The 27,558-nt window shown below is 44.3% G+C and overlaps 1 protein-coding gene across 5 annotated transcripts in view; it reads right to left on the bottom strand.

Annotated features, from left to right (window-relative positions):
• Positions 1-260: 260 nt before the first annotated feature.
• Positions 261-27,558, bottom strand: part of SLC25A26 (solute carrier family 25 member 26) — an 88,922-nt gene continuing 61,624 nt past the window's right edge. For 4 of the 5 annotated variants that reach the window (XM_005432560.4, XM_027806537.2, XM_027806546.2 and 1 more), the window contains 5 exons: positions 26,892-26,936; positions 15,344-15,413; positions 7,101-7,165; positions 5,563-5,636; positions 261-732 (listed from right to left, as the gene is read on the bottom strand). In XM_005432560.4, the coding sequence (XP_005432617.1) occupies positions 636-732; positions 5,563-5,636; positions 7,101-7,165; positions 15,344-15,413; positions 26,892-26,936 (351 nt within the window). In that variant the 3' untranslated portion in view covers positions 261-635. The remainder of the gene's footprint in view (positions 733-5,562; positions 5,637-7,100; positions 7,166-15,343; positions 15,414-26,891; positions 26,937-27,558) is intronic. The other variant, XM_055706882.1, reaches the window with a different exon arrangement.

Here is a 27,558-nt window from a genome sequence, read left to right as displayed (position 1 = left end):
TGGAGAAACGTGAGTCTAATTAATAAAGCTGCACTAGCTACCACACAGGAATGCTTGCTGAGCACCTGTAGGCATAAATAGGAATATAAACTTCCACAAATACAGCTCAAATCAGAAACAAATGGATTATTGTCTTTTACAAAGAGCTCTCCCAACCAGGAATACTCTCAGTGCTGCTGGAGGGCAGCGGGCTGTAACTCTATCAGCCCCTTCCCTGCCCAGCGAAACCCTCCCCGCGGTATGAGGCAGGTGCCACTGAATTATGAAAACTTGCTTTATTTCAGCCTCCCCGCTCAGCCCACAATCTGGAGGTTTGCAAAACATTTCCCCTGCAGGAGTTCTAAGAACGCCTTTCTCAGCCACCATAATTAGCTGTTTACCCCCCAAACATCACTTTTTTGGCACAACTCTCACAATGACCTCACTCACTTTCCATGCAGGAAAATTTCATGTTTGGGAAATTGGATTATTGGAGGATTTACTTTTCTTTAACAGTGAAAGTGGCTCTCAGCCTGCTGAACAGCTGCGGCGAAGGGGCGGCAGGAGGAAGGCTGTGTTCTCGGCCGGACTCCTCCTCCAGCTCGGCAGCTTCTCCAGCTTCTCTGGGAGCCACCAGCAGGACCGGCCAGGCTGGGTCAGAGCAGCAGCTGGCGAGTCTTCTCATATGTCCCCAGGAAGATGAAGCCTCCCAGGCTGATAGCTGTCATCCGTGGGACAACACCTGCGAACAAGCTGAAGGCAAAGGAAAGGCGGTTTCAGAAGATGAGCAGAGAGCGGATGCTGCACGGCTGGCTGCAGGGGCTTCAGGAAACAAAGCCAAGAAAAATTCTCACTTGCTGTTTTCTTAAATCCCACCCCACTGCTCACTGACGGAACCTCTTTGGACTTCCCTAACAGAGTAGTCCCAAGCCTTGTGATTTTTAACCTCTCTCCATACTCCTCAGGTGCAGAAGCAGAGGTGCAGGAGGCTACGGGCCACACTGTGGAAAGAGCAGCTCAGACACATCTCCCCGAAGGGCTGCAGGCAGATGGGAAGCACCCCATCCTCCACAGCCCCCAGCCAGCCTCGGCAGGGAGACCCCCTCTCTGCCAGGAGCTCCCCCACTGCACAGACAGCCCTGCTCACCGCAGCGGCTCGTTCCCAACAACGTACAAGGGGGCGGGAGCAGGCACGGCCGCACATTCAGCCGCCACGATTTTTAGGTGCCTCATCCTAATAGTTCTTGGAAGTTAACAGGAAACTCGTGCAAAGCCAATTGCTCGAGACAACGAAGCTTATAGTTGGTTTAACAACCTCAGGATAGGCCAGAGTATCCTCCCGGAGGACTATAGGCTTCCTTCGCTGCAAGCAAGGATTAAACATTAGGCTCAAACCTGTTTGGCATCCCCCTGCTGATCTGTCACCTGCACGGCAAGAGCCCTTCACAGCACCATGCGGCTGAGCTCCGCAGGGATGCTGTCCTCAGCTTTTTTCAACCGCTGCATGTCCCCGCTCAGTGTCCCCATCGTGGGACAAGGCGTAATTCCCAGTGTCCCCTGGCTGCACAGGAGGTGCACACCCCCCAGGGCTACGCCGGAGCTCTCTGCTCCCTGCCTGGTATCGTGCTGCACTCGGGAAACCTCTGGCTGCAGTAACTCTGGTTTTTGTTGTAATGAGCTTTGCTAAGGAGCCTGGAGCACACAGGCAGATGGAAACATTTTATGGCTTTACTAGACAGCAATTGGGTCTATTACCATAATGACAGCTTTAAAACAGAGTAATTTGTACAAGGCATGTATGGACAGAGTGCTGATAGGGTAAATCCTACGGCGCAGCACCGCGCTCGGAACGCGCACCATCCTTCTCCTGCTGAATTAGGCAGCCCTCATTACAGAAGCAGGGGCAGACATTCATTTACAGAACAGCCCACTCGAGGCACAGCTATTACACAAACAGGGGCAGATAACTGAGTTAGACAGAAGCTGCATCCCTGGCAATCTCTATTACTAACCATCACTTCCAAGAATCCCAGCCTTGCTCCCCTCAGTTTCCTTTTCCCACCTGCTACCCGTGGGCTCCCTTCTGCAGGAGGGCAGAGCTGAACGGCTCCAGGGCTGCCCCGAACCTGGAGAGCTGAGCTCTTCTGTAGGCCTGATCCCAATTGGTCCGCACTGGGAGACACCTGCCCTCATCAGCAGATGAGATAAATGTGGTTTTTTTCTGCTGGCCCCACCAGAAATCACTCTGGTGAACTGCCTATTTGTATTTGCTATCTGTTTGCAGAGATTTCACCTGCCACTCCTCTCTCCCTGCCTAGACTTTTCCTTTTGCTTCAGCAGCTCTTCCTGGTGGGATCCAGCACCAAGGGCTGGAGGGCATCACCCCTGCCTTCTCATCAACAGCTGCAATAAACACACAGCATGTCAGTGACCGGCGAAGACCAAACACGGGCTTCCAGGTACAGACACGTGGTGCTCTCCACAGCCCTGTGAGGAACGGATTGGCAGGAGTCACATATCAGGAATCACGTTTAAATCCCAGAGTGAGGTCTGGCTGCAGGTGTTAAACCTGCATGGTGTGCCCTCCCCAACGATGTGCATACCCTTCGTTTCAGGGTTCCCAACCCAGCAATACACCTAGCCCCACAGTCCCAGCAGCACAGGTGACATTTTTCGGTGGCAACTCTGCAACCCAAAGCAAATCCTTTCTCAAAAGACTAGCAAATCCTTTCTCAAAAGACTAACCAAGACCCCTGAAGTTACCCTTTAGAAAAGGCACTGCAGGGTCTGGATACAGCACAGAAGGGCCAGCACTGACAAAGGACTGCGTGCACAGCCACAAAACCTCCATATTACGGTCCGGTCCAAAGAGGCGGCCCTGCTGAGAAGCACCGCTGTCATCTGACTACAGCTCCGCAGTGAGTCCACTCCTGCGGGCAGCTTGCGTTTCACACAGCAGCAAGCCCTGAGCACAGGGGCTGCTTTCACCACTTGCATTGGTGAGATCCGGCTCACGGAAAGCAGGGTGCTTCGCACCTGCCATGCCATCTCCACACCAACTGGGAAGCTCATCCAAGGAATGGGACACCTGGTGCAAACCGACAGCTCTGTCCTCAGCTACACACAAGCTGGGACAAACCATCTCACCACATTTACCAGTCAAATAATCCTCGTCTTTCTCATCAATGAGTCGTGAAGCCTAATCCACAGCTTTCAAACACCACAACCTCCTCACATGAAAAGCAGTTGGACAAGATATAAATTTGCTTTCACATGAATGGCTCATCTAACCCACTGGCAAGAGTGAAGAGGTGCACAGATCTGCTCACCCCATCCCTCTCCTACCTCCTGCCACAGGCCTGGCTCTCCCCAGACAGAAAAGGATGTGAAATTTCTTGGCGTGAAGCAGAGGGATTTACTAGGTGCAGACCAGGAAGCTGAGCCCCGTGCTCTGGTTTTAATAAGGTGGCAATAAGCAATGCTTCTTTCTGCCCTCAGAATTCCTCCTCTTCAAGTATGAGATTTATTAGAGGAGCCATAAATCATTTCATGTTGCAACTGGCCAAAAAAGCCCGACACTTTTATTGTTTTTGATTAATAGATTTATAATTGGCAGCAGGCATGGCAGCCTCTGCGTTTATTTTTCCCAAGACTTTCTTCCTTTTCCTTGCAGCTGACGCAGCTTGGCCTCCTTTACATGTTACTTTTTCTCCAGATCACTTATTGTTTTGATTTCAATTGAATCGTGTTCCCTTTGGTCCTAGTGCACGGGTACTATCTTTAGGCAGAGTTTAATTTTGGGTGTTTAGAAAAGGGCACTGCTGAAACACCCTGAGAAGAACACAAACATAGATTTCTGTTTTCTGCTGTTGGCTGGGAAAGGGGGAGGTTTCCCCAGCCAAATCCATGCCTCTTCACACCCTTCAGAGCTCAACTGTCATCAGCAGCAAACCTGGCCTCACTTCTCCCAGTCCCTTTCTAAACATGCCCTGGAGTTCACCAAGCCACGTAGGACCCAAAACTCATCCACGGCCGCATCACCTCATCACCTCCAAGAGCAAACCTGAGACAACCCATCTCCGAGTGCTGCCGGGGGGGCACAGCTGGGCGTCTTCCTGGAACTGGTGTTCAGGAACTTCCTGCAATTTGTTTTGAATTATTTCCCACATGTGTAGAAAGAGGCTTGAACTTTTATTAGCTGGGCGAGCAGAGATCAGATGTTAAGAGAAAACTGTCTCCCGCAAAGCTGCAATGTGCATGCTGCTTTGAGCAACAGTTTACAAGTGTTAGAACAGCACCCTGAAAGTATCGGCCACATCAAGCAGATTAAAAACCTATGAGAAATTCCAGCAAAAAGCCTCAAGTAAAGCTTCCAAAAACCCCTCTGTTTCTCTTCCAGGCCAAGAGCAGGTGGGACACAAGCCCTACCAAAGGAAGCACAGGCTGAACCTCATGGACTGGAGGAGTTATTTAAGACATATATTCACTATGAGTGGCCAATAACTGGTATGAGTCATGCACTCAACGAGGGCAAGGTAGCATAAATGAAGCAGGTGTCTGTAAAAAACAATAATAATTTATAAGCTCGTAACACCTCAAAACATTCTACAACTGCTAGCAGAGGCCTTTGTGTTCGCAACACTGCTCCAAGGTCAAAAGAGCAATTCTCTGTCTCAGGACCAAGTAAAGTAAGCAGTTAAGAGACTGGATCAACATCACCCAGACTTCCACAGCTGGTCAGAAGAAAGCCCAGAACATTTCTACGCTCCAGCCACAGCAGGAAAGTCACTGGAAAGCCACTCTGCAGGTGCTCAGACTTAATCTTTGCACCCAGTCTGCCTCAGAAAACTTACATTTTTGCAACAACTGCTTCACTGGAGAAATCCCAACGGGCATGTGCTCAAGCCCAGACCTGACAGGAGGCTCAAAGGACAGGTCAGGGAGCACACGGCTCTCTTCCTTCTGCTTCAGCTTGTCCCTGCTGCTGGCACCTGCATCGTCTGCTCCCATCACACTTGGCAGTAAGATCAGTGAATATAAAGGAACCGGGGAGACATCGCTGGTGTTTTCAAATTGGTAGGAAATTGCCAGGAGGAGGAAAAGACTGTCCATAAGGGACACACAGAGGGCTCCTATGTTGGCCTTTCCTGAAATCTCAGGAGGGGCAATTCACACACCTCAAGACGAAACTGTGGTACCCGTTGCTACAAGATGTGCATGCCTGAAGTTTAAATGGATGCAAACACAAATGCACACATTCACGGAGCAAAGCAGGTTATGAAACATGAAACCATCCTTGCCTCCGAAGCCTGGAGCTAAGCTTAGAGATTGTACCATGGATATTCTCCCAAAAACGCCCCGTTTCTCTGCTCTCCCCTGGACATTGCTCTCAGCCAGTACTAAGGTAATGACATGAGACCTCCCTGGAGGGACTTGTTCTTAGCTACCTGACAGCTGCTCCCTTGCCACATGTACAGAAATTAGAAGTCTTTTCTGTATGACAGCGTTTAAATATAAGCAGACCATCCTCCCTCTCCCACTCCCCAATACACACACAACACCTGAAATGTAGCACATCCTTACCCCGGCAGGCCTTGTGTCCTCCAGATGCCACCAAGGGCAGCCAGAACATTCCCACTAGCGTTGCTGGAACCAGCCTGCACCACAGAAAGAGAGAGAGAAAGCGATGGCAGAGAGGTTTGGTTATTTACTGAGCTCCCTGTTCCTAGTTAGTGCTACATTACAGGAATTACAGACACCCTAACGACCTCCTTACCCCAGGCACAGACAAAAGCGCCTTGTCTCCAGGAATGAGGCAGAGGGCAGAAAGGGAAACAGAGGCACAGAAGAACAAAACAGTCACTCCAAGGTCACAGAGCTGGTTAGATCAGAACTGGGTATCCAGTCCCTTCTGCACTACACTCAGCTCTTATGTCCAGCAGCTGACACTAGAGCAAGATGTTAATAAAAAGACACTCTCTAAGCACTCAACAAGTGACTTTGCTACTTATGCAAGAGGACAGCATCCTTTAGATTTACTTTAAAAAACAACACGAGCAGTGTATTGCACGTGAAGATTGCCTTGAGTGCAAAACAGAAGACGAACAGCAGGACTACAGATAATTAAATTACATGTGTAATCTAGTTAGTGTGAGATGACTAATATAAAGATGCTGTTAAAGAGGCTGTAATATAGAGATGTTGAGGTCTCGGAACACCTCCAAGCACCATCATTCCCTTACCAATGCTGACCTGGTTGCTCAGGACAGCAGCAGACGTAAATGAAACCCAGTTCTTAGTTCTACCATCCACACTACCCAAAAGCAAAGAAGCTGCAGCAGGTGCAACACCCAGCAATGAGAGATACACAACACAGCAACATGGCAAGCACAGATGTGCATGACTCAGCTGGGGAGGGGCATGTCACCAACAAGAAACACCCCCGCGCTGAGGGACGTGAGCAATAGGGTAAAAGCTCCACACAGAAATACCAGGATGCCTGACCTTTGCCAACACAACTCTTTTCAGGGCAGGGAAAGGCTTTAGGAACATCCACCCGCTGGGGGCTTTTTTTAGGTGTGGGGCTGCTTAGCTCTGCTCTGGGTCAGCAAGATGACGATGGGAACACTAGACTTACTGACAATTTAACTACTTACTAAACTTACTGGTCTTATAAGCAAACTTCCTTCTGCCCTGGCTGGCAGACGTAAGCCATCAGTATCTCTATGACATAAAATTTTAGGACAGAAAATCCAGTGCCAACCCCCTCCTCAGAAAAGATACACACCCACACGCTCAAGCCCAACAATTATCGAAACAACAGAGGAATAAATCCCCGATGGGCAGTTTAACTTTGGTGCATGAGACTCTGGAAGTCTAGCACACACACATGCTCTTCTCAGACAGCTCCTTTGGGAAAGGACCTGAAGAGCAATTCAAGCAAAGGAATACAACAATCTCATTAGTTCTGCATGCAGTACCTGTTTACATCTAAGCCTTCAAGGACAAGCGCAGAAATCGTTATTAAGGGGTGCTGGATTTCATTCTGTAATGACCATACAGAAACTCTGGAACTACCCGAGCCATTCACCTGCATGTCTCCTGGCCTCCTTCACTCTTACCTTTGCCAACATAATTCTCGTCTTCGCTACATCAAGAGGTGTGGTGACTGCAGCTGCAAATCCACCTGAGCAAATTAAAATACCAAACACAAGTGAGACATTGTTGGGTGAATACGAATGCCACACTGCCTAGAATTCCCATGGCTGTGGTCAACACTGCTCCATTATTAATGCCTGCGGCATGTTTCCTCAGTCAGAGTCCAGGTACGTTTGTTGAAGGTCTGTACACAGAGTGTTTCATTCCTGTGTATTGACTTAAGCAAACAACTCCACACTAGTTAACTGTAAATCCAAACATCTCAGTTGAGATTGCTATCCTTTTGTTTTGGACTCTGTACACATATGAACATATGAAGGCCGTAAGGATAACAGATTCTGCTTCCAACACCTACAGACAAGTTTGAAAGGAAGGATTTGCTTACTCATTCGCAGAGATGGGAAAATAAGCTAATCACACTGTGTTCTGCCTTGAGAATTAAGTCTGACCATTTAAATGCTAGAATGATAGAAAGAGAAGAAAGATGCTCTGCATCTGAAACACACACGCTTCAGGGGCAAAGCTATCTGCAAGTTTTGGACAGACTGGATCTGGACTTCAACTGCTAGACCTGGGACTCAAGCAAAAAAGACAAGCCAATGTTTGGGGCAGGGCTCATCTCTAATGAACAAAATCAGTTCCATTTTGGGTAACAACAATGTGAAGCTGCCCAAGGGTCTCTGGAAATTGTCAGAAGTCTGCTGCCACGAGGGCCATCTTCCCCACACGGGCATCTTTATTGTCTCTAATCACTCCCAAACCTCGCTCTTGGAGCTCATTACTTTCACTTGGAGCAGCCAGCTCAGCTGTGGCTTTCCTCCTGAAAGCCAGAAATCTTCAGCTTATCCATCTGCATGTCTCACCCACAAATGCGTGTGTGTCTGTCTCCATATTTTAACCCTGTGGCTACAGCCTGGCCTCTTGTGCTATCTAGGGACCAGCTTTGCTGCTTTTTCTCCCAGGATCTTATTCCCTTTGCCTTATTTCCCCATCCTAAAATTAACTCTAATCTCTCCTCCCTCCATTCATTTCAACAAGTAATTTACACTGAGGAAGAGCCAAAGTAAAGAAAACTTTTAAAATGCAGGAGCAGTCCAGAAGTGAGTGAAGAAAGAAAAGGGAAGATGGGGGGAAGAAAAGAGAGACAGACTTGTTCAGAAACCTTTTTCTTCTTCATCCTGCTTTTCTTCTCTGGAGCTAGTATAAATCCTGTATCTGCTAAAGCAGGGAACAAAGTGACTCCAAAGACTAAAGCCTACACAGTACCCTGGGAATAAACTAAAAATAATCTATTTTCTGTTCCAAGTTTTATGGAATGTAGAAAAATTGATCTCTCTTTCCTTGGGATGGGAGAAGGGAAAAGCATTTCTTCTAAAATCTGTAAAGCAATGAAAAAATCCATCTTTCCTGCTGGCTCAAGTTTATACCTGCATCTCTCTCTCTCAATCACCTTAGCTTTAACATATTAAAACCTTGTTTTATGTCAGAAAGGAGGCTGGCCAGCTGGCACCCTATCAGTTAATTAAGGAATGTCCCATGACAGTTCAGGAGATGCACTAAGGCACATGTGCAGTCCCCTGGATCTCAAACCAGAACTAGCAGGCAAGCCAAGTTAGCAAGCAGCCCCAGCTGCCTGGTTTAGGAGCCACTCCTGCTCATGTAAGGTTGGCCCATCTGGGTCACTCTGCCAGAACTCTCTAGCAGTGATACCTCGCTAAAAAGCAGAAAAATGGTTTGTATTCAAGAAGCCAAAGCAGAAACTATGAGCAAATTAAACTAAATTCCAGCCTTTTCTTGGACCTCCTTTAAGGTCAAAAATCTTTTTTATTGTAAGCCAGTTTTTGAGTAAGTGACCCAAAGGCTTTGAGAGAATGGTCTGGATAGAAACTTTGGTACTCATGTCAGCAATGTATTTTTAGAACAGTAAAAATAATCTCCATGGAAAATAGTGGCTTTACAAGTCTGGATGGAGAAGCCCTTCCTTTGCCCACAGAGCAAGAAAAATTTAGCAGTGAACCACATGGTTGTCAGGCCTGTATCAAGCAAAAAATCTCAATGCATCACTCAGCTATAGAGCTGACGGTAACACTTCAGTCAGGCTAACTTATTTCCCTTATCAGATCCTGGTAATTTTTCAATGCATTTGTTCCTAACCGTTTCTTATTGGCAGAAGCTTCAACGTTGGCTGATAGAGTGATTAGAACACACACAATTTATCCTGATAACATGTTCCCAAATTCTTATCTGAAAGGTTTAATCAAGGCTGATTGGTTTTCATTTTTTCCCCAGCTAACTGGATCTTTCAAGACTCTTGTTATTAACATTTCAATGTTTCTCCTTCCATCACTGGGAAGTATTTGGTACAGATTTACCAATCAATTTAGAACGACAACAGCAACAATGAAATGCTTCATAAGCACAACAAGCAGCAGGACAGCAGCTAAATTAAATGCAAGTTTGCGTATGCCTGACAAGAACACAAGACTAAAGCCAGCGTTTGTTGGGAACCGCATTTCATTTAAGGCAGTGAGTCTGACAAAATGAATTTGCTCCGGCTTTAACTCTAAACGTCCAAGGTGATTTTAGAGTGACCTCTTCAACACTGGTTACATAGATAACCAAGACCAGGCTACAGTGCTGGCGAGGTACTGCTCAGTCCCACCTACTTTAGCTGGGTAAAACAACTTTAAAAGTGACTGTATTTAATAATCAGATTAACACAACAGATACAAACTGATACAGCCAGAGTCTACTCATTCAAAATAGGAGAGCTATGCGCGGCACTAATACACACCAAGGCCAAACAGATCTTTTAACTCACTTCTTCAGTCTATTCCTGTTGTCATGGAATTCTCCAAGAGCTGCCACGTAGGGCTGGAGCCTGCTCAACCAGTCAGCAACCAAGAAAAGTAGGTATGAAAGCATCAGGTGGGCAAGAAAGGCCCAGACACATCCAGCCTTAACACCCCTAATCATTCCGGTTTCTCTGCAGAGTTGCCAGAGAAAAAGGCACCTTAGCAGGCAGTCTGTGCCCAGACAGACAGGCTCACCAGCTCACTCTGGATGAGGCTTTCTCCCTTGCCCGAGAAGGATCTGGTGATGACTTGGGCTCAGCAAGTAGGCACAAAGAAGGACTTTCACATGAGGAAGGCTCTTGACTTGTTAATACTTCTAGCAGAGTGACAAACTCCTCTATTAGGAAAATAAAACTTCATGCAGTAGCGGAAAATTCATCACCAGTCTCCCAAGAAGACACAATGGACGCCATATTCACACATCAGCTAAGCAGCTAAACTTTACCAAACTCAGGATGTTAAACAGAAAATCCTTCCGCTACTCACGCTTTCCCAGTGACCAGCTCTTGATGGAAGTGCTAGTGGCAGGCGTCTGCAGAGAATGACCTACCTTGATTTGACAATAAGAATAAAAAGTCTTGAAGACTTAAGATATTCCCCCAGGTTCCTGCTAGCATTTCCTACTCTTTTTAGCTGTCATATGCAAATAAAAATTGAGAAGTATCAGAACAGAGTGAAATAACTTCACCTGAGAACAACAGACAACCCTAGGTCCTTGAAGTAAGGTGGCTGCCTGCAGGATTTGCTGCTGCTGCTGCTTTAGGAAAATGTTTCACGGGTTCTTTGACACACTCCTCAAATAAGGTCCTATTGAAGGAAGGAAGACAAGTTCTTCTGCAGTCCCTGTATCTTCCTTTTCTGTACCATTTTACCTTCTGGTCACCCTTTCCAAAGGAACCAGGGAGGCCTTCTAGCCATCACAGAGGCTCTGTCCTGATTCTGTGTTTCTGTCACGTGGCCAGACCCCCGACACTTTCTTCTGCAACACCAGCCCAGTTCAATATAGGTCAAGCTCATTTCAAGAGATAGGAACTTGTGCTTGATTAATGTCCTTGTTTGAACTAGGCCAACTTAGGAAAATTAAAAAATCCAAGCTGAGCCGTATTATTGCCTTTCTTCATTACTGTTTTCTGTACTGACATCTGAATATAACCCAGGACTGATTCAGGATTGAATCCCAAATCCAGACTGAAAAACTGAGTCACACAGGTCCAACACTAAATCTCACAGAATCCTCTTACACTGACTTATTTCCAAGTTCACAAACGGTCTTTTTCAGAACTCTTCAAACAATCAGTTCCTTGTTTTGTTGCTGTTTTGAAACTTTTATTTTATTGATACTATACTGATTTTTTTATTTTTTTTTAAGAGGAAGTTCATTCTGGCCCTTTATCACTGTGGGAACACCTGCCAATGGTAGAGCAAAGTTACCCAAGAACCTCTTCGGATTTAAGCAGAAATACCAAGAGGCAGAGCACTGCTCCTCCAGCGATTTAACCAGCTCAGGGTTAGAAGCATGGTCCAAGCAGGGAAATCTTGAAAACTACTCAAAAATTTATTCAGAGCTATAGAGTTAAAGAGGCTTTTAGACACGGTGTGTAATCTTGTCAAAGCCGATAAGATCAAAACAAAAGTGACAGGAAGCCTTCGCTGTTAATGTGCAAAAAGCTCTCGTTAGTCCTTTGTTATGCACAAGACTTGCACCTCCATTCTCAGTGACTCTGTCACCACAGAGCATTAATGATTAATGTTCAGGCACTTTTTTTTTTTTTTTTTTTTTTACAGTAGGGAGTAAGAAGGCGCCTTTAACAGAGGCAATTTTCAATCACACTAAATGGACACTCAGGTTCTCTGACAAGCTGGACATCGCCTCACTGCTCCAGGGCAGTACTTTGCTCTCCCAACAGTCAATACCTGATAGTAAGATTTCCTTGCCACTGGCCCACTTCCACGGAGGACACATAAAACCCACCCAGAAGCTCTTCTGGGACAGCCTGCCCTGGTACAGTGCAGGGCTAGGGTGCAGTGGTCCAGCCAGGCAGCCTAAGCCCAGAGAAGACTCAAGCATGGAGTGCCACCACAACCATGCCTGGGCTGCCCACAGCATGGGGACACGCTTCCCCCCTCTGCCTCCAGCCTGCCAAAGCCTGTGCCCCAATCTGGGCTGGCATCCAAACAGCTCTGACATGAGGCAAGGTTTGGTTCAAACTCAGCCTTCGGCTTAGAATATCACGTAGATCTACCCTTGGGTTCCTCCCCACCGGCTGCGCAGATACCACCTTCTCTCACTCCCCGACTGCTTCAAACATCTCCCCTAGCTGAGACACCAGAGATGATGACAAAGCTGGACAAGGCCTCCAGGGATTAAATTATTAACAGATGAGACAGAAAGGATTCCAAATCTCTGATATTTATGCTATGCCTATTACGTTTCTATAAAAAGCCCATGGATTGCATACATACATCTTACACATGTGCGCTCAACAAGGAGTCAGGCCTCTCACAGCACTCTGGCTGAAATTGCTGCCATTTCACAGGCACTGGGGATGGAATTCAATATATTGTTGCTCTTTGTTCTGTCTTCGCCAAATAATCTATTATGATTTAGCTAGGAACTAACCATTGCACACAGACACACACATATATGTGTGTGCGCCATAAAGGGAAGCCAAACAGGACTTTTCTTTCAGTTTGTTTCAGCTTATTACCCTTCCCCTCAGGACCTCTAACATATTTTTAGAAAGTATTGAATTCAAGCAAAGAGCACAGGAGAAAAGCATGTCTGTGATTTCACCATCCCACTACTACCATGGTGGCATTTGACAGCACCTCTGCGTTTAAAGATTCTTCTTTGGATAATTTTCTCCTTTTAAGGTGTATAACATGATGATTTTAAAACACTCGGATGCACGCATCCATCTTATTTTATTCACAAGGTATGGGTGAGATTCTGATTTGATTTTATTTTTTTGTTTTGGGGTGGAAAGAAAGGAATAAAGAGTTTGGTCTGTTTTTTCTTCCCTTGTTTGAAGCTATATGTAGGTAGGTAATGATTTTTAACCATGGAATCCATTTTTCACAAAGCAGGAAATTATTTTTCAACTGCCTCCATTCAGCAAGACTAAATATTTTCAGCGAAACAGAATGGATGCGGTACCAGACTAGATCAATACAGGGCCTGCCTGTTACGTGTCTGCAGAGGGAGGCAATGGAGACTGATGGGGAAGGTTGTGACCCAAAAAGAGTTGAACCTCAAGAGTTTTGAAGCAGATCTTCAAAGGACACAGAAGAAAGGAAGTTTAAAATACTGCTGGTGAAAAGGGAATTTCAGGGAGACAAAGAACAGAGAAGGAAAACCTGGCTGGAGGAAGGGAAGCTGGAAAGATAACTCAAGAGAATATTTATCATCACCAACTACAACACAATCTACAAAACAGGACTCAGGCTCTGCAAAGATTTGTGCTTGGGGAAGCCTCATTTGAGCCTATGAGGACAATGAGGCTGAAACGTCTCATCTGCCACCACCATGGACCTGGAAGCCTGTGCTGCTCCAGGACCTGGTGTCTCCTCTAGCACAGCGTCAGGTCTCCCCAGCATCTGCCAAAGGGCAGTGAACTGTTCACACATAGCCGTGCCTCTGGAAGCTCCTTCTGCATTATTTCTGCTAGAAAGCAAGCAGACAGTACTGAACCCCCATCAAAAAGTAGCAAGCCCAAGCACAACTGGTCAGAATCAAGACATACAGAGAAGGCACTGGAGGTACTGGGTTAGATTTCCAATTCAGGCACCAAATTGGACTCCAGGAAATTACTCCGCAAGGCCTTGGGTAAATCAGATAACCTTTCTAGTTCTCTGAACGTGCCTGAACACAGTTTTTGTATCAATCTGACTGTAAAAAAATCAACAGCGCTAAATTAATGATCCCCTATCACACCTGCAGACGTACAGATTGAATTTTAAAGCATTTTTAGTCTGATAGCTTGTTTTGTTTCAAAACAAAAATGAAAGATGTGCTTCAGCTGGTCTGATTTTGTTTGCACTGATTTGATAAAGTCAGTGTAAAATCCAACAGCAGATCAAATTTTAAGCAAAATAAAATTCCCTTTCACATAAACATAGAAAATACAGCTGGACAAGACCACAACAGATCATCTAAAATATCCCCCTTTGCCCCAAAATGGAATCATTCTACCTAAACCATTCCCTCACAGCTGACATGCCCGATCTACTAAACTGTGTGCAGCTACAGTCATGCTCCCTTCTCTCAGACACAGTTATAGTGCCCATCAAAATGAAGCCTCAGTCTCTGCTGGAATTCTGCTGCTATTTATACTTCAATTCCCCTAACAGAACTTATTTAAAAAAAAAAATTGCATACGATGTAATGGCTCTGATTTTGTAAATCATCAAAGAACAAGCTTTGCTTTTGATAATCTCTATTTCAAGAAATGCTATAATTTCTCTTTAAACAGGACTTATTTTTTCCACACATTCTGTTACTGGTTTGGAATCTCAAAATGTAATTTACCTCCTTGGGGAAAAGCTCTGACTATCCATCTCTTAACTACTAATCTGTTTTTTCTATTAGGACAGTTGAGTCTCTCCTCCCTCAAACTTGTCAGCTATACTGATGAGTCATTAATTGATTTTTTCTTTCTCCTAAACCCCCCCCCCCCCCCCCCCCCCCCACTACAGTAGGCTAAAATCAAACAAGAAGCCTACTGAAAAATTCAATTAACTTCTGGCTTGTTTGGTAATAAATAGTGCAGTATTGTATTCTGCCACTCTTTATTCCTGTTCGAGTGTCTGGAGATTGCCCAGATGTTTCGTCCTCCTTTTCTTTTTTTTTTGCTAAGGACGGAAGGCTTTTGCCTCCAGGCTGTGCAGTGCTAGCCTCTGCTCTCCTGACTCTAGTTAATCTACATGGCTGTCAGAGCTGTCACATGAATGGTGAATCATGGCCTCTCACTGCAATCGCTTCAGCCCCTGGGGAAGTGCTCAGAGCAGACAGCTGCACAAACCCCCACCCAAGCAAAGTTTCTCCTGGACGAGGATTTTACAAATCAACTTTGAAATAATCGTAAAGCCTGACTGACAGGCCCCTGGTTTTTAAATAACAGAAATTTGTCAAAAACAAATTGGTTGTCTTTCAAACAGACACCCTGTTCGAGTCTTTTTTTTTCCCTTCTCTTTCCTTTGCTGACTTTCCTATTTCCAAACAACAACTGGATCCGTTTTCTTCTAAACAAACTTAAATTACAAAGGAATGTTGTTCTGCTATACTTAATAGATTTGCACATTTTTCCCTTTCTTCTTTAGTCTTTCCCAGTATAACATATAATCCTTTGCACCTGCAAAAGCTCCACAGACTGCTGACTGCCAAGAATCCACCACGTGACCCTGCTTCCATGACCAGAGATCCTGTGTTTAAAGAGAAAGGAAAATAAAAAGTTATTAAATGTTTGAATCTATCTGATCCCCATGTGAGTTAACTCTGAGGATGGGAACTTAAGTGAAAAGCTATTTTTGTGGCATTTTTCAGTGATGTAATAAGTGATTTTTCCCAAGGAACTTGTGTACTTGAACAAGCAGATGGAGTGAGAAAGACGTCTGGAACTGAGGAGGGCTTGAAGCAAATTGCTTTCAGGGATTTCATATGTATGTATTTAAGCCTGTGGCCATGCAACTTTGCAAATATTTTGTGAATTTATTTTATTTTTGGCAGATAAAACAGTGCAAAGCAAAACACTGAGCAGGGGGGCGGCATGCAAGAACCAATATCCGTTCAGCCCAGATGTACCAAACACTCCCATTTGAAATGAACAGTCCCCAGCACAGCAAGATAGAAGTCCTGTTTGCCCCCCTACATTTCTTAAACAAACCCTTCCTTCCCCTTGCACTCCCAAAAAAACCCCATCGTTAAGAAATTACTCTTATCACTCCCATTATACCCCAAAGCAGGTGTGTCTGTTTTTCCCTTGGCTTCATTAGGGACCACACACCCTTCTCCTCTCCACTGCTCCCACACACCATGCTCCAGTCCATTAACTCACAGCATCATTTAAACACGCGCACTTAAAAACACCAACAAGAACAGTGCCTTCCAAAAACCACCTATCAAGAACCATGTCAAACAGTTTGATGAGTCCAATCAGTATCAGCAAGAAAGGCCAATGCGTGCTGGGATGGTTTTTATTATGCCAGTTACGGTTACTTTGTTGTCTCCTCCTCTCCACTCCATCCTTTCCCATCTCCTGAAATGCTTAACATGGGAAGTCCTCTGGAGGAGAGGTTTATGATGTGAGGATCAGGGCTGAGCAAAAAGGAATGGGATCCATGGCCCTTCTGACGCCTACTGCAGAGAAATCAGTAATTTCATTTTATAGCTGTGGCACTATCTCATTCTTTTCAGAACTGTATTACTTCTATACTATAAATTTTTCTTAAAAGCAACCCGATAGCTGTGCTAGGCTGAGATACTGTTCCTGGGCTCCTGGTCTGCAATACAGCCACTTTCCACTGGGGCATGAGACGTCGTTTCCCTCATTTGCTGACTCTCCATTTAACACACTGTCCTTGTGACTTGCTTCATCCAACTTGGCTGGTGGTTATATTTCAGTTGAGTGTTTTAAAAATCAAACTGTTCAAGCAACAATGGCCAGCCACAATGTTGTTTGGTATCCTGCCATAGCTAAATAGCTGCAGCTCTGCTGTACGAAAGCACTAAAAGGATTACAGTCTCTTTAACACTAGCCATTCTTTTCCTGGTGTTTTCAGCATGTGCTTCTATTGTGCTGTCACCCACAGCAGAAGATTATTTTCATTTCATAAAAAAATAAATAGGGATAATTCTTCAAAATCCATAAGATGCTTTTCTGGAATAACTTACACTCTTTGGACACCCAATTTTCTTGAAACTCAGTCCTGCTGGATGAAGGACACATGCCCCCTAAGACAAAAGGCGTTACCTTCCAAAGCATCTAGGTATTGTCAAAGCATAAATCCCACCTTCAAATCCCATTTTCTTAAGCACTACAGGTACTTAAGAAACCTCAAATTGAAAGCCAGGGTTTAGAAATTTAAGTGCTGGAGCCACTTAATAAAAACAGGATTACTGTAATTTTTCATTAAACATTCTCCATATGTCTATACATCTACAACTAAGAGAACTCAGAACAGTTACTTCTGTCATGCAAAAAAGCACTATGGAAGATCTGCTGGAGGACTAAGAAAAACCAGCACATTAATACAGATATTCATGGTTTTGCCACAAGCCCAGCCTATTCTCAGTCATGATGGGTTTTTATGTTAGTGGCATATGTTTATGTTTATGTTACGCTAATGTCCAAAGAAGCAGGAAAAGGTCATTCTTATTTCTTGGCATGTGGCTCTGAAGTTGAGTTTCTGATAAAGCCTGGCTTCCCAGTACAGTTCTGCACAAAGAGCCTTTGCCAAGCAAGGCAAACGGTGATGAATTCTCATCTGTTATGCCTGCAAATTGGCAACAGGTATTTGCAACAGTCATGCAATACAGAAAATTGTTTAGAAGGGTGGAGCCAGGAACAGTTCAATTAAATTAGGGAAAAGGAGAATTGAGGCTGGAGAACAGGAAGAAAATTCCCCAACAGTGAGGTCTACTGAACAGCACTGCCAGCCTCCCCGGGGAGGAGAGGAAAGCCCTCTCCTTTGAGTCATTTAAAAATAGACTGGAGAAGGCACTCAAGACTGTACTGTGGAGAATAATCCTGGGTTGGCAAGGGCAGGATGAGATGACTTCATGCATTTCTTTCCATCTCTGATTTCTGTGAATCACCCAGAGCTCCAAACCTGAACATGCAGAAGAGCTAGAGAGAAGCAGGGCATGAGGACATCATCCCCAAGGAAGCCAAGAGGAACAAGTGTCACAGGACCAGCAGGACTCTGGTCCAAATGCTTTCTAACCACACTCACGCTGTGGGCCAAGCTGATGTGCTGAAGGTCACACGTGTTTTCTCTCATAGCCCATGGACCCACACCCACCAATTGACAGAGCTTTGTGGTAAGTTGGGCTTGTAAGTTCTTCAAAATCACTTGCCTTTGTGCTGCACTGAACATGGTCTTAATACCACTAACACAGGGCAGAGCACAGAAGCTATTAGAGGCTTGTAGATCACTGTAAAACCAAGGCCTTGATCCTGGAAAGAAATACAGGATTCATATACATATCTCCCCAAAACACCGACTCTGGACAGAACTGCTGGATTTTTGCAGTGTCTAGATCATGCTCCACCATCCTAGGTGTTGCACAAATTCAGAAGAGCCTTCCACTTGGGGGGTAACAACGAGAGCTGAGGTCAGGCAGAAGACGGGTGTCAGAGGCAGGCTCGGAGCCCATGGGTCATGGCTCCCTGCTCAGGGCCTCCAAACACGGCAGGAGCACCCACATAATGTCTGTAGGAGCCCTGCAACTACACTGCTTTTCCTACACGTGCTCTGGCAATATGAAACATAAACCGGGAACTACAGACAACATAACTGCAACAACTGGATCAGCCTGGTTTCCCCACCATAACCAAACGGCTCCTACCTGCTTACACTGTGCTCCTCCCGCAGAAGGCTGCAGGAGATAACAAGACTTTTCCAGGGCAATACCCATTCCCACTAGTATTCACAGCCTAGGAAAGCAAAATGACAAGGAGCACATTACATGAAAGCAGGCCGCCATGCCAAGCCTGTGTCATGTGTATTCTATTAAGCTGAAGGCTGAATAGAAGACTTTGTTTTCCACTTCAAAGGACCCCATCCCAATCTCTCGCTCTTCCCTTATGAATAACAAATTGGAAATAAATCTTCTGGCTGAAGTGCATGGAAACTTGTACAGTTGGGGCCCTCTGCAGCTTCCCAGCTCAATCACATGCTAATTTTTTTTGTAAACACTTTTATGTGATATATATGTAAATCTCGCTGTGCATTGCCACACCATGTAAAGCAATACAGCGGGTGTGTCCTCAAGGGATGGGACACAGTGGGATGCCTGAATGCAGATTTCAAATTATTCACAGGGATAATGTTCACAGAGAAGGGTCAAGTTTTATATCTGGGCAGAGCCTTACTTTTCTCCCTAATGATCCCATTTCATACTGTCCCATAGGCCAGTGTCCTCTACTTCTCACCACAAATGTTATTTAGCATTTTTGATACTGACAATACAAGGACACTCCAGTTTGCTGGGCAGATGGCGCATTGGAAGAGTCACTCTTAAGATATACCAAAAGCTTTTCAATCTAAAAAACAAACAAACAAAAAGAATACTACTGCCTTTAAATACAGGGGGGAAGTATATGGTGCCCACAAACATGAACTCCTTGTGTTGTGGACACCTGGCCTCCAGATGGCCAATAAACTTCGACTAGTTCACACAACTCCTTACCTGTGCATGCCTGTCATCTTTGCTGTACATTTGTGCTAAAAGTTTGGGGCAGAAATTGGCTGTCAGGTCCATACTCCCAACACAGTTGGGTCTTGGTCTGTATGCAGGACACCTAAACTACAGTGATCCTGGGAAAGTGCAACACTCTCATCTCTCTCAAATCTGATGACCAGACCGACACCCCAAACGCTGCAGGAAGCACTGCAGAAAATGAGACGTCTCTGCCTTGGCCTTGCTATTCTTCAGGCACTAAAAGGCAAGCAGACTTCATAGCATACACTAAACTTGAGGCTTGCAGCTGAGTAAATATTTCAATTCAATCCAGTGATAAGCATCTGTACTATTTCTACGTACCCCTCTGTTCAAGGCAGTGTTCAACTTCACGATAACACGGAAGAAAAATCTCTCTGAATTAATCACATGGATTTGTGTGCGTGTGCAGTCCTGCAGACTGAGGAAAGAAAAGCAATTTTCACATTTGCCTTAGCTACTAGGTATTTTACTTGCAATGTGGCATTCTGCATGGCTGCCCCTTACAGATGCATGGCACATTAGCTACAGGACAAGCAAAAAATTCATAAGCCGATTGCAGTTACTATACGTAAAGTCAAACATAGAACATAGAGCCAAATGTCCTCCCCAGTGAATTTTTATGAACATATGTGCAGCATATGTGCAAGTACATGCGTATATTATCTTGCAGGAAACATGCAAGCCCAAACATGGGAAAAATTCAATGATCTAAGATCATTGTTGACATAAATGTTGAGACTCCATTTGCAGTAATGGAGTTGTGCTCACTAATGCCAGTACTGAATTTGGCCCTGGAATTAAACCCACCCAAATTCTAGACAAATTGAAAGAAAGAGAAGTTGGCGTACATGCATCAGCATATTTTTCATGTTAAAAGCATTTCATTCCCTTTTCTCCCCATATAATACTACATGGATATCTGTGACCCATTGGATGCAAATCAAAATGAATGTGCTAAAAGCCTGGTTAAAGAAAATGTCTTCCAAACAGTGTTCCCATGGCAAGGCAGAACATAATATGCCAGCTACACTCAGTTTCTGTGGCACAAAGGGTCATATATGTGTCTAGGGAGAAAAACGCGCTTCTGAAAAATCACTTTGAAGTTAGGACAGCTTTCCTTGAGCATCTGCACTGCTACTACCTGCTAGGAAATCTGTGCTTCATGCAGGCTTGTGTGAATAAATTACATGGAAGAATTACATGAGTCTTTCAAGGTTCTTCAGCAAGAAGCAAGCGTCTGAATCAAATGGTGAGCCCTTCACCCTGATTACTTCTATAATCTAGCAAACATCCCCAGACATCACTGGCAAGCTCAGCAACTTCTAGAGAACCGCTTATAGTCTAGGCTCAACCAAGAGACTCAGTCTGGCTCTGTATCTACAGACTGCGCGAGTCTGTTTTACTTCTGCCGTTTCAAATGCTGCATTGATGATCCAAGACCATCTGACTTTCTCAAGCGTGTCTGCAGTGCTGTAAGGATTGCATTTGTTTCTTTCTCTTTGGTGCAGATGGCATATAACATTCCTTCGACTGTGCTTCAAGACTGTGTGAATGACACTTATTGTGACACTAATAAAGCGAGGGCTGTTTGCTGAACAGCTGTTGGGTACATTGTTCTTTTGCGAGAAAAATGCAGCCGTTATGCTAATGGCATGCACACGCCGCACTGGCCACAAGTTACATCACGCCTTGAAACGCCGCTGTGGAAATCTGTTTTCCTGATACAGCACCTAAGCAAATGGCAGACACGTTAGCGTTATTTAACGATTAGGACTTAATCCCTAAATCAGCCCAATCGTTACTCAAAGAGGGAGTGAGGTATGGTAGAACACTTACTACACTGCCTGCAAGGAAATGGGTTTAAAGCTGGGCCTGGGTTTCATTTACTCTCGACTTACATGCAGCTGAGCACAGCAGAAAAGAAATACTAGACTGCTTCTCCAGGAAAAAAGGAAAGGTGTAACCTACCTCTAGAGCAGGGAAAGAGCCATTTTAGGCCCAGTTTGGCTACATTCCTCTATTTTCTACTTACCCTGTTAAACAGCAACAGATTTGATTGTAAATTTTAGGAGGGAAATAGCATGTGGTTTATTGTTTCAGTGGTGGAGTTATAAACACGTATTACTGCCGAGAACCCCAGCTGCCTGGGCAGCAGCATTCTGTAAACTTTTTATTCTTATTAACTTTTAAAATCAGGTGCAATGAGTTCCAACCAAGATTAGAGTCCTCACTCTCCATGGAAACCCACCAAACAATCTTTGCACAACATGCTTCAAGGTATGTCTCAAAGGTATATCTGCACCGACAGCTACAAGCAAGGCTGAGCCCACCCTTGAACCAGACTTTTCACACCCTATACTGCCTACATCAGCCCCCGGAAGTTGACCATTCTGGAGGGAAAACCAAGAGAACCAAGCAAATGAGTACACATGCCAATGCCTTCACGTAGATGTACAGTTCAGTCCACCAGCAGATTTCCCAAGCTCTGTTCCTCTCAACAGAAGTGGCTTGTGCCTGGGGTGACAGCTGAACCTGGACAGAAAACTAGGGACCTAAGGAAGCATAAACCCAATCCCAAACCTGCTCTCCATCATGTTGGCAGAAACCATTTTAGGACCAACATGGGGAACTCCTGGTCTGACCCAGCCAACTTTCTGATACTGATGAGCCTCACAGGGGAATGGCTGGACCATTCCCTTTGCTATGATGCCCCGCGTGCATCATTTCAGGGTGGAAATATGCCTGTGTACTTTTCAAACTGTTCTCCTGAAGCCACCAAAGCATTCCTCTTGTTCAGTATCTGACAGCACTAGCACATGCCACCATAGTCACCACAAGGTCCCACAAGAGAAACCTGTCCATGTATCTCAGCGCTCTGTCTCTAGCTATCTCCTCTGAAAGTCCAACCAAGTATCTCACTTTGTAAAACACTTGCTAATTTGGGAGACTTACAGATTTGAGAAAATTATCATGGCTAAAACCAGTGACAAAAAGACATATGAGCTCTCTGTAACTTCAGAAAGTCTAAGAGCTTTAGCTTTTGCCCAGCACCGAGACAAAGGGAAATCCTGGCCTCGCTAGGTGCCAGTACATCACCTTGAGCGTGGTCAGTCCAAAATTTTTATCTTTCCTTGCAGGTCTTGAGCCAGCAGAGCAGCACGGCCTGTGCCAGCCCTCCCAGAGAGGCTGTGTGTACAAGAGCAGGACCCACTGGCACACACAGCCTGCAGGGTAAAGTCAGCCTGACCCTGGCGTTGTTAAATAGTCTTAGCAATGTCCATGTGTCTCATCTCAGAATCGGATGTGTCTAATGAAAAAGGCAAAAGTTATCAGGCTAGTAGGTTTGTTTTCCTTAAAAAATCCCCACTAAACAAAAATCCCCTTGTTTTTCAAGTCTACTCATTTGAGACCTATGTCCTCCTGTCCCATCCCTCCTCACTGGCTACCAGAGCCTTTTCTCCAGACATACAATACATTTGGTCTACAAAGAGAGCATTCTCCATGTACAGCTGCATTTGAGTAACTCTGAGAGGCTCTGAAGCGCAGCCAACATGCAGAAATATAAAACCCAAGAGGACTGAGTCTTGTTTCACCTGAGAAGGGTTTATCTTACAGCACTGTTCTCCAAGGGAGATGACTATTTCCAATCAGCCATAAAAAGCAGGCATTTCTGACAAGATGTTTCTGGATTCAAACCTCACCAGAGACTCTTAATTTTGTGAAGCTTTTTTAAACTCTGTTTTGTTGGGAAATAACCTGATGTCCACAGCAGAAATTAAAGTTGTTTTTTTTTTTTTTTCTCAGTTAGGTATAAAAAAGAAAAATTACAGATTAAAACACAACATGAAACAAATGATAAATCACTTACATACTGTTGGTAGGTACTCAGATATGACGATTGGAAGTGCTGAATAAAATTACTGAACAGAACAGAAAATAATACAAAAGAGATGCCCTCCACAGTGCTACAGTCTTCTGGGTGGAGACTACACACCCCTGGCAGCAGGGTGAGAGCAGGAGAGCTGTGCTAGACTCCCTGCAACACACAACAGCATCACACCAAATACACAGCCCTGTAATATGCAGTTCCTACAATGAAGAACATACATATAGTACTTCCAAAGCAAGTTACAGAGGCACCTTGGAAATTCCAGGGCAGCATACAAGGGGACAGTATCTTACAACGTTATTCCAGAACTTGAACTAATATAAATAAACTCGAACTAAAACAAATAAAGCAGCGTGCTTGGCTGGCATTTGGGAAGCACACATCTATGTTCTGCTGCCTTTCCTCATGGCCACCTGGCTTTGAGATGGGAACAGAAGCATTAGACCCACCTAAAAGAACCTAAATCTGATCAAACTGCCACAGTGGTAATCAGCCATGGTGCTCTTCTGAGGGATGGTGTAGCAGAGAATGAATGAGATTTGAAATGCCCCTTCTTTTCCTGAACTCTGAGAAGAATTCAAAATTGGATTTAGCCATAAGGCTTGGGCTAAAAAGACAGAGAAATGCTACACTAACTCATCCTAGTACAGAATTACAACGTCTGTCTGTCCTAAAACCTGACACGCCATAGCACAGTTGCCTTCTCCCCTTTGGTTTCTATCAATAACCTCTGTCTAAAACGGAATACTGAAAAATGAAGAATTGGGAAAAGGAAAGACACTAAGCATGCATTATAGGAGTGGATGCTACCTATGTCCAAAAAAAGGAGCTGGATTTTGTTTTATTAAAATCATCATTGTTTCTTTACTGTTGTTTCTCAAGTCATAGTGAGCTAAGAAAGGAGTCTTATTAACTGTTTCTAAATTGTGTGTTCACCTGGCAGTAAAGCTTGTCTTTGAAGCAGTATCTGTTTCTTACTAATTACTGCAATAGTCCCTTTGCCAGCAACCCTTAGTGTACGTGACCTTCTAGTTCAGTAATCTACACAATGCACTTTCTTCTTCTTCTAACTTAGTTTAATGCATGATATGCAAGTTTACTCTCACGTAGGACAGGTGGTCTACATTCACAGACAGAAGAAAACTGTGCACATAAACTATGTGGCTAAAGCTTTCTGGAAGCATAAAGAATAACCAGAACAGCTTGGAGCAAAGCAGATAGAGAAAATGGCATACGGAAACACCTGATTTGCTACCTATGACAAGCCTTTATTAGGCTTCTTGAAGTTTAACACCCTGCTGCTGTCTGTGGCCAGTACATAAGTGAAGGAAAAGGAAACTTCTTCAATGTGCCTCACTAACTGTCCTTTATAGTGGGAAGATATTTTTCCTCATTTTAATGGTATTTAGCTTGTTTGGGGATTTACAAGACTGACTCTATTATCCATCAGATTGTGTAAGTTTGTACTCATGGCTTTACAAATGGCACAGCCACAGCACTTGTTCTGTTCAGCGTAAGATGATCCACACACATCATACACAACTGCTCCTGCATTTACTTTCTCAAGTAATCCCATTAATACAGTGCAGAACAGATCTTCAGCCATTATCTCTAACTCTTCTATGTTCAGGCTTTGTGCTGTTTTTCTCTTGTCCTTTGCACTCCTACCTCTTCTTAATTACTGTCTCCTCATGCTCCCTTCATGCATGCGTGAAATGCCCTAGCCTGAATCATAGTCCTGTTGATGCTACTGGTCACATCCAACCTGCTGATGGGACCATAATCTTTTGTCCTTTATTGTACTTTCAGGGCAATTTTTTAAGAGCTTCATTCAGATAAACAAAATGTATTCTGCTTTCACTGATGTGACAAACCTTGAACTCTCTCCATGTGCTGAGCCAAAGCGACTGGAGCATGCAAGACTGACTTTTGCATTTTTCTACTCTTGGTTCCACAGTCAGAAGAACATATTGCAACAGGTTCGTAGAGCAAACTGACCTGGTTTTGTTTCTCTTCAGATCTGTGCTGACCTCTTTAGATAAAACATGATGTCTCATCCTAAGTGATTCACTCCTGTAGCTAGCTAAACTCAAACTGTATTCTTTAAAGCCTGCAATCTAAACAATACATTTTATTGTCACAGCGACGTGGACATTAGTTAAAACAACTTTACATTCTGAAAACAGCCACACGATGTTGCTGGTTTATATGGTTTTGAAAAGAACACTGCACTTTTTCTCCTTAAGCACTGTCACCTCTTTCTCCCAAACACAGCTGCTGCACTAAGAATTAACAGCTCAGGCCACTATCGCTGCCGAAGAGTTTACAGAAAGCCATTCCTAGACACTGACAGGGAAAGAGATTCCTAATAAGGCAGCCAAAGCTACCCTGTGCAATGGGACGATACCCAGACACCGCATCAGGCTGAGTGCACGAAGTACCTACAGAATCTTCTACGAAGCACAGCTCAGTTCTGTGAAAGCTCTTGCTGTATTTCATGCTCCTCCTGTCTGTGGAGTCCCTTTTATTTGACTCCCTGAAGCCTCTAGGTACAAACACTTACACTGAAGGCTCCTCCCCTCAGAACAACCCAAGCTAATGACACCCAGCCAGAGGACAAGCTATTGTCCCAACCCAGCGTACAAGGACCAAGAAAAATGTAAGTCCTCCTCCCTAACCAGAAGCAGCAAGAAGCAAGGAAGATCATTACTGGTTCCAACCTTCCAGTACTTCTGCCGTTTGGGTCTCAGTGCCAAGTTGCTCAGAAGTCCTGCACCTTCAACCAGAAGCAAGTCACTCTCTCTCCAGCTCCTCTCTTATAAATATTATATTTTTCTAGAATGCTTTTAATGATCTGCAACAATTTTTCTGTACTTTCAACCCAGGATCTCAAAGCACCTGAAAATCCTTTCCTTCATCTTTTGCTGTGACTTAAAGGAAAAACAGAGGGACAGAGAAATTACATGTCTTCAAATCCAACCCTGGGCTCAAAAATCTAGACCCTGACTCTGTCCATGATAAACAAAGCAATCAGCTGGTGGGAGAACAGTACATTATTCTGAAAGGCTACGGTATTAAAACATCATCCATTGACACCTTCTTTAAAGGACCTTTAAATAAACTATATAGAGCAAATCAAAATGGCTTGTCAGTGACACACTGTCTCTCCCTGTCTACAAAACTAGATTCAATCAGTTTTGTCTGCATCATTCACAATTTCCTGTTACCTTGAAGAGTCAAACACAAAAAATTAAAATAAAAAAACCCTATCACACAACACAAGATGGTTCCCACTCTTCTTTAATCAGTAAAAAAAAAAAAAAGCTAGAGCAGAAGATAAGATTTTTGGCACGCTGGGGAGTAGAATTTAGACCACACATCAGTGGTTAGATATTCCCTGTTATTTTTCAGATATTCAGGCAGATGATTTTCACATGCACGGGTAGGTTGGAAAATACTTATTGATTCTTGGACATGCCCATAATTGTGATAACCAAGTTAGATAAGTTACCATGGAAAGCTTTTGCAAAATATATAGTTTATAATTCTATCATTAAAGAGGACTTACCTTTAAGGACTCCCAGAGGGGAAACTGCACCAGAGAGAAAGGAATCTAGAGAGGTGGGAAGAAGAAAAAATACACAACAACATAATGTTACAAAAGTAAATTAGGTTGGCGTGTTCCTCAGCTGGCTAAATTAGGAACAGTTATTGTTCACTCAGTGAACTGCAGCTTATTACATTTACAAATCTTTACGGACACTATGTACGCTGCCATTAAATGACTGGTTTCACTAAAACAGTTTTACTTTGTTTATCACATTCCCCGCTGAGAGGTTAATGTATTGTTACCAGGGTGGCCTCGAAGAGCAATAAGCAGTATGATCTAGTGCAGGGACATTCTTGGTTTGATGCTCAGCCAAGAAAGCCGTAAGGATGGTTCAAGAAACATGTTCAACACCAGGAACACAGCTTGGCAAAAAAACATCTCCAGCAATACACACTCACAAATACTGAGCTGAAAACAGTTGTGCTCCAACCAGAGCTTTGCAGTGGGGCATCAGCTGCAGAAACTTTCCTCAACATCTCCCAGTGATCTCACATTTACACACTCCCTTGAGAATTAAAAGCAGGTTGTGACAAGCTACCACAACCCAATTAAAACTCAAGGGATAAGCTTGGTGGTTCTCTTTTCACAACCTATAACAAGAGGTTCTTCTGTCCAGCAACAGCCT

The sequence above is a fragment of the Falco cherrug genome, chromosome 4, assembly GCF_023634085.1.
Source record: "Falco cherrug isolate bFalChe1 chromosome 4, bFalChe1.pri, whole genome shotgun sequence".
NCBI lineage: Eukaryota > Metazoa > Chordata > Aves > Falconiformes > Falconidae > Falco > Falco cherrug.
The sequence above is the reverse complement of the archived record's forward strand: the minus strand, read 5'-3'. Positions and strand labels throughout refer to the sequence as shown.